The sequence below is a fragment of the Sciurus vulgaris genome (genome assembly GCF_902686455.1).
Source record: "Sciurus vulgaris genome assembly, chromosome: 6".
Lineage (NCBI taxonomy): Eukaryota > Metazoa > Chordata > Mammalia > Rodentia > Sciuridae > Sciurus > Sciurus vulgaris.
In genome coordinates this window covers 144,369,278-144,382,011 of record NC_136466.1, presented here as the reverse complement: position 1 = coordinate 144,382,011, position 12,734 = coordinate 144,369,278, and the positions used below count along the sequence as shown (strand labels likewise).

General features: G+C 43.3%; 1 protein-coding gene across 3 annotated transcripts in view; it reads right to left on the bottom strand.

Annotated features, from left to right (window-relative positions):
• The window catches only part of ZFR (zinc finger RNA binding protein), a 77,695-nt gene extending 76,891 nt beyond the window's left edge, over positions 1-804 (bottom strand). For 2 of the 3 annotated variants that reach the window (XM_079144483.1, XM_079144484.1), the window contains exons 1-2: positions 639-791; positions 249-348 (exon numbers count right to left, since the gene is read on the bottom strand). In XM_079144483.1, coding sequence (XP_079000609.1) covers positions 249-348; positions 639-675 — 137 coding nt within the window. In that variant the 5' untranslated portion in view covers positions 676-791. Of the gene's footprint in view, positions 1-248; positions 349-638 lie in introns of all 3 variants that reach the window. The other variant, XM_079144485.1, reaches the window with a different exon arrangement.
• Positions 805-12,734: the final 11,930 nt, after the last annotated feature.

Below are 12,734 nucleotides of genomic sequence, written 5' to 3'. Positions count from 1 at the left end.
CCCAAACCTCAGCTGTCTCTCCCTCCCCGCCCCCACCCGGGGCCGCTCCCCGCCGCGGCCCGGGCCGGGCGGGCCGGGGCGGGGCGGGCCTGGAGAGGCCGCGGGGCTGGGCCGGGCCTGCCGCAGGCCGGAGCTCGGGGCCGCCGGGCGGGGGCTGGCGCGGGAGCGGCCGCGGGGGCGTCGCGTCGGCGGGATCCGGGCCCAGGGGCGAGGAGGGGGAGAGAAGGAAGGGAGTGGGGAGCCGTTACCTATACTGGGCCGCAGCCGCCGCCGCCGCCGCCCCGCTGTGGGTGAATCCAAAGTAGTTGCCGGTCGCCATTTTGGCATCTTCCCCCAGCCGGCTGGGCACTGCGGCGGGCACGGAGAGTCGGGTCCCATGGCGGGAGGAGAGACGCGGAGGGACCGGGACGCAGAGGGAGGGAAGGGGAGAGAGAGAGGCGCCGTGAGAAGCCGCCCTGGCCGGCCCGGCCGCGGCCGCGCCGCCGTCCGCCTCCCGCCCCGCACTCCCTCACTCCCTCGCACGCCCCGGTGGCGGCCGCCGCCTCCTCCCCGGAGCCAGCCCCAACCTCCGCGCCTCCCCGCTGCCCCGGACCGGAGAAGGGGCAGGGCAGAGGCCTCGCGGGCCACATTAGACTCACCATAGGTGAAAGAAACTACAGGGCATATGGGAATCATGGGCTCGGGCTGCTGCTGCTGAACTCTGAACTCTCACCCGCTGCCTCCCTCCTCTGCCCCGCTCCTCCTCAGCGGAGAACAGACCGCCGCCTCCGGCCGCACTGCGCAGACGCGCCCGCGCTCGGCATCCTGGGAGCTGTAGTCCCCGACGCCCTCGCCACCCCCGCGGGCACGAGCCGGGCCTTGGCTCCGGGCACCTCGCGGGATCGGGGTCCTGGTCCTCTCCCAGGTGGCTGAGACCGCTAAGTGCGGCCTGGCCGCACCGGCGCAAAAGAGAAGTGCCTCGCCCAGCCACGGGGTAATCGGGAAGCGTGACCAGAGAGTGTGACGTCTGTTAGCCTTTCGCCCTCTTTTCACGCGTTTACTTTTGCATTTGCATTTGTTCTCATCCGTTTCAGTCTCACTCTTTCACTTTTCATTAGAATTTGAGCTGGATTAATTAGAATTCTGCTTCATTTCCTGCATTCCTGCTGTTTGTCCTCAGTCTTTGAAGTGGGGAGAGAGAGAAGGGGAAGAGAGAACGACAAAAAGAATGGCAAGAGTGCTGGACCGAAAGCACACTCTGACATCCCTGCCATACACGCCTCTTGCCTTTCCCTCTGTCCCACCGCACCCTCTCCTTGAGTCACTCAAGCGTATATAGACCCCACAAGTTGTCAATTGCAGTTGTAAGTGCTGGAGACATGACCATGAGCAAAACGACATCCACGACATTCACGTTCACAGGGAATTCATGTTCTAGGAAGGGATCTGAGTCAAGCAATAGCCAAAACATAGAAAGTCTGTTGGATGGTAATTGAAGCTAAGAATAAAGCAGGGCAAAGAAGATAAGCGGAACTATTTTATGTAGGATGCAGTTACTGCGACCACTGGGTAGAGACCTGAAGGAAGTGAGGGAATCAGCGAGGTAGAGACCTGGGGAAAGAGAAGGAAGTGATGGGCTCCTAACTCAGAAATGTTCTAGAGCATCCAGGAGGTCAGACTCGCTGGAACTGCGGGGGAAACCAGTTCTAAAGGTGCTTGGTATGGGTGCCTAACCTTCGTGGTAAGGGGGGAACAATACTCTTCTCCCATGCAAACATCTCTTCCTTCCCTCTGCTTTCTCACTTCTTTCCCTTTAAACTTTCTCAGTTCATTTTCAATCATTCCCTTTTTTTCTTGCAGTCCTTCTGGTAGACTATTTTCTGCCGCCTTGCCTCTTACCAGTTTTCCATCCATGTGGAAGGGCTCTGTTTCACCTCTGCCTTACGTTCTCCATGCCCATCCCCCAGGTCCCCTGGTACTCATGTCTGCACAGTGTTGGATAAGAACATTAAGAAGAAATTCAAAGGGTGAATCAGAGCTTGCCCATGAAATTCAGGGCTTTATCTCACCTTTCTTTCAGAGCAGAAACAATGCCTCAATTCTTATTTGTGCCAGCCCTGCTCCCCCACACCTCCTACAAAAGTACAGGTTATGAAAACCTGTCTGATATGACCTCTTACTCTTTTCAAAAAGAGAAAATGTAGAACATTTGGAAAAAACCAGTGTTGTTGTTTTGGGGAATACTAATGTTTCCTCAAGCAAAATTTATTTGTGCTCCTAGTGTGTTGCTAGGAAAAACTATATCCTACCCATAGGATATTAGAACTGCATTTTAAAGGTAATTTGCCTTAAACTTCGTTGAGTAATCAAGCCTCAAGACACTGACAGTAACTGCTTTCACAAAATGCACTATTAGTTACTATGCTGTTTGAACAAAAGGTGTTGGGGAGAGACAGGTGTTAATCACCTGTTAATCACCTGCTGTTTCTGCTAATTTTGTTTGGCAGAGCTTTAGAGGATGGTATGCTATTGGCACACGCTAAGCATGTATCTAGAAAGAGGAAGACTTGCCTCTTCTTCTTGGATGCTATTCTTAGGAGTCAATAGGTGTGGCAGTAGTGAAAATTGTTTAAAACCACACTCTCCTCAAAGATGCAGCCTATAGGAATACCATGAACATTCCTCTGACTTGATCTTATGTAAGAAAAGAATATTGAAGAGAACTGAAGTAAAAAAAGAGAGAGAGAGACGTCTTTTTCCTGCACAGTTAGTAGTGAATTGACCAAACATGTTATTTAACCTTTCTGAACCTGTAAAACAAGAATAACAATATCATGTCCTTTACAGGATTGTGGTGGGGGCTTTGTGAGGTGGCATTTATGCAAGGCAACACCTAACTTTTTTTATTTAAAATGAATTAGGCTGGGTGTTTGTGAATCTTTTTCAAATCAACCTTCCAGTAAATGACTGTATTGTGCAGGTCACTCACCTACAACCAAAAAGTAGGCAGCTCTGCCCAGAAGAGTATCTGTCCCAGAGTACCCAGTCTAGGCTATATAGCAGCACATAATCCTCTGAGCTGAAACAGAAGATGAAAGAGTTGGCTGGAGGCAGCTAGTTATAATATCTGGTATCCTTCATGTCCAGAAATAGTTCAAACTGCAAATCTGATCAAACTCTATTTCCTACCCCTCCCAGGATGAAGCAAAATCCTTCCATGCAGCCTTCAAGACTTTATATGATCTGGCCTCACACTTTTTCAGCATCATCCTCCTTATTCTCTTCACGTCAGCTAAATTGGTCTCTTTATTTATCATCCTTCCTCCCACCACAGGGCTTTGCATGATCTCTGTACCTAGCATGTTCTTCCTTCTCTCTGCCTGGTTAATCTTCATGCTTGGAGGTCTCAATTCAGCCAATCCCTCCTTATCCCTCTCTGACCTCAATGGATCAGACTTTTATTATGCTCTCAGAGCACCAGATATCTCTCCTTAGTTGCCTTGTCACAGCTTCAAACTTATACTTATTCTGTGATTATTCAGTTAATATGCATTTCTCCCATAAAATTATGATCTTTGTGAGGGCAGAGAGCCAGTTGGGTGCCTAGTGGTTGGTACTCAGTAAGTATTGAAGGAATGAATAAACCATATATGTACAACATAATCTTTCTTTGATGATTCAGAAGGCAGGTCAAGAACCTGTAGTGCCTCCGGGTCATACTTTTGAGCCTCAATTAGCATCTGAAGGCAAATGAGGAAATCTTAATTGGCAGTACTGTTAACCACGAGGTGGCACTAGCCTGAGAAAGCAGTCCCTAGACAACTGAAAATTCTGTACATCAAATCACCGTCAGTCATACCTTAGAGTGAAAAGGCCCTGGTATCTTGAAAGGCCTTATTAAAATACAGATATTAGAAAGTTTATCATATTAGCTACTCTATACCAAGAAGAATATGAGGTAAATAAAAGCAAAGATTCTAGCTGTTGCCAGCTCAGTCACTCCCTGTTATGTGACCTCAGTCACAACCTCTCTAAATTGAGATGTAGAAGTAGAATCTGTATCGGGGAGTTGTTGGTGGGGCTTTACTTCTTCCTATATGTTGAGCTGCAAATCGTTGCCTGGCTCATTGCAAGCACAGTGTGAGTGAGCTACCATTCTAACCACCACCATTCTTATAATCAGAAAGTGGGCCAAAGTGTGGCAAGAGTAAGATGTATCCCCTGAGGGTGTAAAATGAGAGGTATCTGGATAGGTAGCAGCAACATGGAGGATCGCAGGGAGATAAGGGACAAACTGCTGTTGTTCATTCCTGGGAGCCCAGGGAGGGAGCCAGAGACCAAGAATCTTATTTAGAACCTGTGATCCTCTTTTAGGACAGATAATTACAGTCATTGACTTGGGCCTAATAAATAAAGGAATGAGAACGAAGCATCTGCAATAGTCATGACGCAGGCTCAGACTCCACGCGTTCTGGGACTTTACTAATATAGGCAGGTGGTGGAGGAGGGTGCAGCATGTAGAGGACAGCAGGACCCGGTAAGGTTGACCCAACTGTTCAGCTCCTCAAGGGCATGTGAGGTAGGACAGTGCTCATGGAAACCTTTGTTGATGGATGTTATGTTATTTCCATTATTTGGCTATTATGAATAATGCTACCATGAACACCAGTATACAAGTTTTTGTGTGGACATTTGTTTTCAGTTGACCTGAGTATATACCAAAGAGTGGAATTGCTGGTATACCTTTTTTCTTTTTTTAAACTTTATAAATATCTAAAATTCTTTTCCTCTCCATAGCCACTGTCCTAGTCACCTCTTGCTCAAGACTATTTCAACAACCTACTAGTTGATCTCTCTTCCTAAGGATCGAATCTTCAAACCCATCTTCCACAGTTACAAGATTTGTAGAAGTAGTAATATGAACAACCGCATATGTTATAATGAATCATTTCAATTATTCTGTAGAAAAACCTGTGAGGTAGAAACTTATATGATCACTCCATTTAGAGACAGTATTACTTAGTTCACAAAACTAAAAACTGGCAGAAGCAGTATTTAAAGTAGATCTGACCAGAATGCCTAACCTCTCTAACACACTGCCTCCCTGAAACATGTCAGACCAACATGTCACCACACTGCTGAAAACCTTACAAAGATTCTCATTTTTCTAAAGTAAGAACACATCCTATCACTGGTGGGTCACTGAGCCATCTTTGTGTTTCCAGTATTAGCACACAGGGCTATTTCTCCTGTGTGCAGCCATATTATTGTCTAATTATTTGGCATTATATACTTTGCATTTCCTAACACCCATCAGACTTGTCACTTCTTGCTTGATATCTCTCTTCCCCTCAGAAAAGAACCTAAGCTCCAGAGTCAGGAATTATGTCTATTCAGTCACTAAGTTTCCTATGTCTAGGACCATGCCTAGAATATAGTAGGCACTTAAGTGTTTATGTGATGGATGCAATTAGTCTCATGTCCGTTTCTTGAAGGCAATGGTTTTATGACATATGTCTTTAATATCTTCCTCTCCCCTTCCCCAACTACCACCTGACATAGCAATAGGCACATAAGCAAATAACAACCTATTTTAGTCTTCCCAGCTCCCTTGACATTCTAGCACGGGGTATTTGCTGCCAAGCCTCAACACAACACCATTGTTATAAGGGTTTCATTGTGACACACATTTTTAGGAATCTGAAGAGCCTGTGGGAGCTCAGCACATCTATAAGAAATAATTATTGAAAGGTGTGAAGAGGTAGAGTACTTGCTTAGCATGTGCAAGGTCCTGGGTTTGAGCCCCAACATCTCACAAGAATTAAAGATATTTTTTAAAAGGCTTGGAGAAGAGTTTTAACCACAATTTGACCTTATTTAGAACTTGGTAATTTTATCAATGAGAGATGCCAAATGGTATATTGGTTTAGGGCTCACAGTCTAGAGCAATACTCTCCAATAGAGTTTTCTTTAATGATGGAAATGTTCTCTCTCTACACTGCCCACTATGGCAACCACCAGCCACATGTGACTATTGAGCACTTTAAATACGGTAGTGGGACAGAAACTAAATTTTTTACTTAATTTAATTTAAATGTCCATATATGGCTAATGCTTACCATATTGTGTCCAATATGTGCTATCCTAGATTCCAATGACCTCAGTTCAAATAGTAGCTGCACTACTTGCTGACAATATGACTTTGACCAAATTACTTAACCTCCTTGTGCCCTGGCCTCTCTAGGGAACTGGGGGGAACTACTACTGCTTACTTCATAATTTTGATGTGAGAATTAAATAAGTAAACACATTTTGTACATGGTCCATCAAGTTAGGATGGCTGGGGAAAGAGATGGATTGACATCCATAAGATGGGACATCTTGTAGATCTGGATATTGGAGTGACTTCACTACTGGGAACACCCTCTGATGAACATTTATGTGGTATATTAGTTTCTTATTGCTGCTATAACAAAGTCATCATGCAATTCCTGGCTTAAAACAATAAACATTTATTCATTTATTATCTTATAATTCTGTAGTTTAGTATTTTTATTTTCAGGGGATTGAACCCAGGGATAGGCTACCACTAAGTTATAACCTCAGTCCTGTTTGTTTTTTTTATTTTGAGACAGGGTTTCACTTAAGTTGCCCAGGATGGCCTTGAACATATAACACTCCTGCCTCAGCCTTCCAAGTAAAGTTGCTGGGATTACAGGTCTGTGCTACCACATCTGGCAGTTTAGAAATCTTACTGAGCTAAAATCTTGTTGTTAGCAAGGCTGTATTCCTTCTGCTTCATAGGGAGCTCTTTATGACCAATTAATGAAAAAGGCAAACGGCTTTTAGAGATGGCCTATATTTTAGCCTGGTGTAGTGGAACACATCTGTAATCCCAGCGACATAGGAGGCTGAGGCCAGTGGATGACCCTTAACAACAAGACCCTTAACAACCTCAAAATAAGAAATAAAAAAGGAATGAGAACATAGTTCAGTGGTAAAGCATCTCCAATTTCAATCCCCAAACATAAATGAATAAAATGTGTGAAGGGTGGAATGGGGGCTGAGACTGCCTACATTTATTGGGGCATGGCCCCTTCCTCCATCTTCAAAGCTCATGGCCTCTTCAAATCTCTCTCTGACTCTGGTACTCCTGTCTTCCTTTTTAAGGGATGCTTGGGCCCACCTTCATAATCTAGGATATTCTCCTTGTCTTAAAATCCTTAAGTTAATCACATCTGCAGAAGTTCCTTTTGTCGTGCAAAATGATACACAAGACATGAGTGTCTTCACATTCTGTGACTTTTCTAGATGACCTATTCATATTCCTTTCCTCCAGACATTCTTTTACAGTTTTTTAGTTCTTTTCCAGTTCCTGATCAGCCAGTGCCCATTTATAAGTGTAGATCCATACTCAGTTTGTCTTTATTTACACATGAAGTAGACAATAAGGTGTTCTCCCTGAAACCTACCCTTTAACACTAGATTTTCCTAAGTGGGGCAGCAGGGTAGCAATTCTTCCATTTCAACTCATACCTGCATACCATGAAGTTAGAACAAGGATCCAGGCCTTTAATTCTTGATTTCCTCTTTCTGATCATAGGGATCTCCCCATGAGGCTACAGGGACAGCTAAAAGAAGAGAGGGCAAGGTGACTCGAACCATGGTATTCTGGGCCATCTGCTTTAAGGCTTTACTGGTGACTTCAGGGTATCAATAATACCCTGATTATTTATTTATATATAGTATATGCTATATATTGATGTAATATAACATATATGTTATATATAGATATAATAATATATATTTATATATAATATATGTGTAATATCAATATATATACATATATATGTAATATATATCACTTCTATTTTGAAATGCTGTTGTGTGTATTTAATTTTGTGGTTTGGTGTATTAGATAATACAGTATGGATATGGTTTAAGTATGTCTTCTAATGGTTCATGTGTTGTACGCTTGGCTCCCAATATGGCGATGTTGGGAGGTGGAGCCTTTTAAGAGGTGGGACCCAGTAGGAGGTCTTTAAGTCATTGGAGGAGCTGCTCTTGAAGGATTTTAAGGTAGCTTTCATGGGACCCCTGAACTTTCAAGAAAGCAAGCTGTTGTAAGAGAAAGACTGACCCCTGAATTGCTTTTTGGCTTCTGGTTTTGAGATATGATCTCTTCCTCCCACACGTACTCCCACAGCTCTGTTATGAGGTCCTTCCTTTTGAATCTCCAGATCTGTGAGCTAAATAAACCTTTTTTCTTTATAAAGTTAGCCTGCCTCAGGCATTTTGTTATAGTAATTAACAATGGAATAATACAGGCTCTCATACTTAGGCTTCTCATACTAGAAGCCTCCCAGGAACTGCTTCTCAAGTAGAAGAGCTGTGGGCATACACAATCTAATTTTAAGACCTTAGGGGTTTTGCCCTCAATTTTCCTGTTGAGGCTTGCCAGAGGAAGTTCATAACATCTATGTGCTGAAATTTCCAGAACTCCTGTATCCTTGAGTCATCTGGTCCAGTGGGAGAGTTGCTGGAATAACATCTTGGACATGCTTAAGAGCTTTTTCTTAATCTGATTCATACTCAAAACTAGTAGCCTTATGGGTTTCCCAGTAAATATGTTAGAGCAGCATGCCCAAATGTCATCCATGTTGCCTCAAAAGTCCAAAGATGTTCCCAGGCACTGTGCTTCAACCAGTGAGGGTCCTCCAAAGAAACCTTAGCTCATGAGGCAGCTGCCCCAGATGCCACACTCAAAAACTTTTATTCAGGAGAGGGTGGCTTCTTCAGACTGCTGCCCAGGGAAGTATTGGGGGTTTGCAGTTTAGCGTTCTTAGCTCTAACTATACCTCCCCAAAGGTCCCCATCTTAATCTCATGACTAAGTTTCCTTTCCCCACCTTTGACCTAACTTTAGTTAAACACTTATCAACAGTCAGTCCTTAATAGGGTTGAAACTCTGCAGCCCTTCCCATTAGGCCCTGGGCTTGGTCTTCAGCCATTTTCCCCCCTATGGCCTCATAGGAGATGAGGAACTCAGTCAAAACTGCCATTGAGAATTTCTGAATAACGACATCCTTTCTTAGTTGAAGACTCACCTGATTTCCCAATGACTTGCCCTGCCCCTTCTCTCACCTCACAGCACTTAGCAGTTGTCTTATGAGAAATTATGATGCCATCACATGCCAGGTGCTATTCATGTCCCTGTTCCCCTGGGCAAGGTAAAGTTCCACATGCTCCTCAAATACATGAGCAACCTAATTCCATTTTTCCATTTTTGTTTCCAATATTCCAGATCATACTTGGTATGCTATATGGTACTAATCAGAACCTTAGAAGAAAACAGTACATTCAACTTGTGTTATTTAGCCTAAAAGGTCTAGGAAAGGAATAGGTCCTGGAACCCAGAGAGAGAGCTATATGGAGAAGGCCACAAAGAGAGCTGTTCATCTGGAAGGGAGGAAGCCGTGGGAGAATCAATACCCTGAGCTCACTCTTCTTTTCCCTGATCTGCCAGGGTTCCAAATTGGCCAGCCTTAACCAAAAACTTGTGTAATCCAGACAACTCAGCCTCTCTGAATATAGAGCAGAGTAGCAAATGGGGAAGAGTGGGTTTGGAGGAAAGAGCAAATAAATGAAAGTTCCTAACAAAGATATATAAAATCAAACTTGTATGTGACCTTAGTCTATTTTTCACTTATTTTATGAGCTTTTTCATTTGACTATTTCTCTAAGGCACCTCAAAATCAACATGAGCAAAATACTCATCTTGCCTTCCAAACTTACTCCTCCTCTACTCCTCCAGCTTTAGTTATGGTTCTATTTTTTTAAGGTACTTGGGGTTGAACCCAGGGGTTTTCACATACTATGCAGGTGCTCTCCCCGTGAGCTAGTTTCCCAGACACTTCCCCTCCTTTTAGACAGTCTTGCTAAGTTACCCAGGCTGACCTTGAATTTGCAATCCTCCTGCCTCAGTCTACCTAGTAGCTGGAGTTACAGATCTGCACCACTGCATTTGCCTAGAAGGGCTGACATTTCTTTAGATAGCTAGTCAAGAAACCTGGGAATTATCTTATCTCTCCCTTTCCCTTAAATCCTGCATCTCTTTGGTCAACATTCTGTTAATATCTTTCAACTTCATCTTTCCTCTGCATTCCCACACCAGATTGTCAATTCAAGCCCTCATCATTTCTCATATGAATATGTTAACAACCTCTTAATTCATCTTCTTTCCCTTCCCCTATTAAACCACACTCCTCTTAAACCAGAGTGATTTTCCTGAACTTCAAATGTAAACCCAGGAAATCACCCCTTTGTTACAAACTCTCATCACCCAACCCCTGAGGTTGAAATCTAAGTTTTTTAGGATGGAACTCAACATTCTTGGCAATGTTGTTCCTGTGCCTTTGTTCAGCCTCAGCAGTTGCTTATTGGGGTGCACTCTGCCCTTCAACTCTACAAAATACTTGACATTTTGTTAATGTCTCGTTATTCTATATCTCTACCTTCCTGTGTATTTTCCCCCTTTGCCTGTTACCTTCCCTCTTTCTGCCCACCAGGTAAATGACACCTCTTTAAAAGGCAGCTCAGATGACCTCTTTTCTGGGAAGCTAGAGTTGAAAACCACCAAGCCGGGGTCTTCTAGGAACAAATGAATACTTAAAATATAATTAGAGAGTTCAGAGTATTACATTAATGGATAAATGCCAGGCATTATTATGTAGCTAGGTAGGGTGTTCAATCTAATATGCTATAGAATCTAAAAGCAGCCAATAAGAAAACTCTGCTAATAATAATTGTAATACATCATTGAATATAAGATGCCTCCCAAGTTCAGAAATATCAAACCATGAAAAAGTTACCTTAGGATCAGTGAGATCAGGTACCACCTAATCCACCCTCCATTATATTCAGAGTAAGCAGGTCTAGGTTTGACTTGCTCAAGATCATACAGTTCCTTAGTGGCAGTGCCCATCTAGACACGTACCCAGAATTTCAGTCCAAAGCTAGTTTCATTTTGTCCATATATTTATTATTGATGATTAGCATGAATTATAATAAGCCCCCAACTTAGCAAAATCCACTTACATTAAATACCTTTATTTCCCTTTATGTCAGGAATACTAGGAAAATAGAAGCTATTTTCCCTCCCTCAACACTACCAAGTAAAAATGCAAGCATCTTTCAGTAACTGTGAAATTAGCTCACAGACATAAGTCATTGCATTGCAGACACATACACACACACATTGGGCAGGGCCCTGCAGAAGTACTAATAAGTATAGAAAAATAATGCATTTTGTTTGCCTTACTTGTGAGAGCCTTCAGCTATTAGGAAATCCTTTTAGAGGGTCTGTGTCTCTAGTCTTGTCTTCTAGAACTTTACCTGATTGTGTTATTTATTGAAGCTGCAATTTTGGTTAAAGCCTACTCATGCTATTTGGCTACTGAATGCTTTTTCTGCCTTGTGCTGACCAACTCTGGATACCTCCTGATTTCTACAGAAGTATCATATATTTCTCTTGCTACTGAGATAGGCTCTCTGCCCTTTGCTGAATCACCCAGAAAAGACGCTTCTCCCTTCTGAGTCCACGTTATCAGGCCAAAGTCAATTACCATTACAGGTTTCCACTCATGGAGAAGCAACAAAATCAGGGAGAGTGACCACCATTCACTGATGTTACTGACAAAGGGTCCAGATGATGTTTTTTGTGCTTCCATGCAAGCACTTTTCTTCTTCATTACTTAGAAATTCCTTTATCTCTTTAAAGGACAGGATATCCTAGATATTTGAAAACTTTTAAACGTTGGAGACACTCACTTCCATGTTTCCCCAGCAGTCTGATGTAAAAATCACCTAGGAATTCTTCCAGTAATACAAGATGTTATTGTAGTCTCACTAAATCAGATTTCTAAGGCCTTGGGGTCTGGGAACCATATGTTGAACAAGTTCCTCCAAGAGATTCTTATAAGCAAGTAAGCCTGTAAAAATTTTGTGCTCAAGTCTCATCATTTTAATGATAAGGATTCTGAAGCCCAGTGCTATGGTTTAAAAGTTTTTGCCCCCTCTAAAATGCATGTGTTGGAAAATTGATCCCCAAGGCAACAGTGAGGCCCATTGAGAATTGTTTAGGTTGTGAACTGATTAAAGCCACAGCTATCATTTGAATTGAAAATGTTCCCCAAAGGTCCACTTGTGAAAGGCTTGGGATTCTCAGCTTGGTATTATTGGCGGTAGTGGAAAGTTTAAGAGGTGGGAATTAGTGGGATGTTTTGGATCATTGTGGGCCTGCCCTTAAAGAGGATTGTGGGACACAGTTCCCTTCCTCCTTTTTTGCTTGCTGCCTGTCATGAGGTAAGCAGCTTCCTCTGTCACAAACTCCTTCCATGATGTACTGCCTTGCCACAGGCCCAAAACAATGAGGTCAATCGATGGATCATAAACTAAAAGCTTGAAACCATGAGTCAAAATAAACCTTTTCTTTTTTATATTGATTATCTCAGGCATTTTGCAATGGAAAGCTGACTAACACAGCCACTGTAAAAATGGCCTACAGAAGTGTAATCTTTTCTTCTCCTCTTCTGCTGTGTGAGTTTCTCTTTGCCCTTCACCTTCTACCATATGACGACACAGCAGGAAGTCCTCACCTGATGCCAGCATCTTGATCTTGGGCTTCCCAGCCTCCAGAACTGTGAGTCGATAAATTTCTGTCCTTTGTAAATTATCCAGGCTTTGGCATTCTGTCAT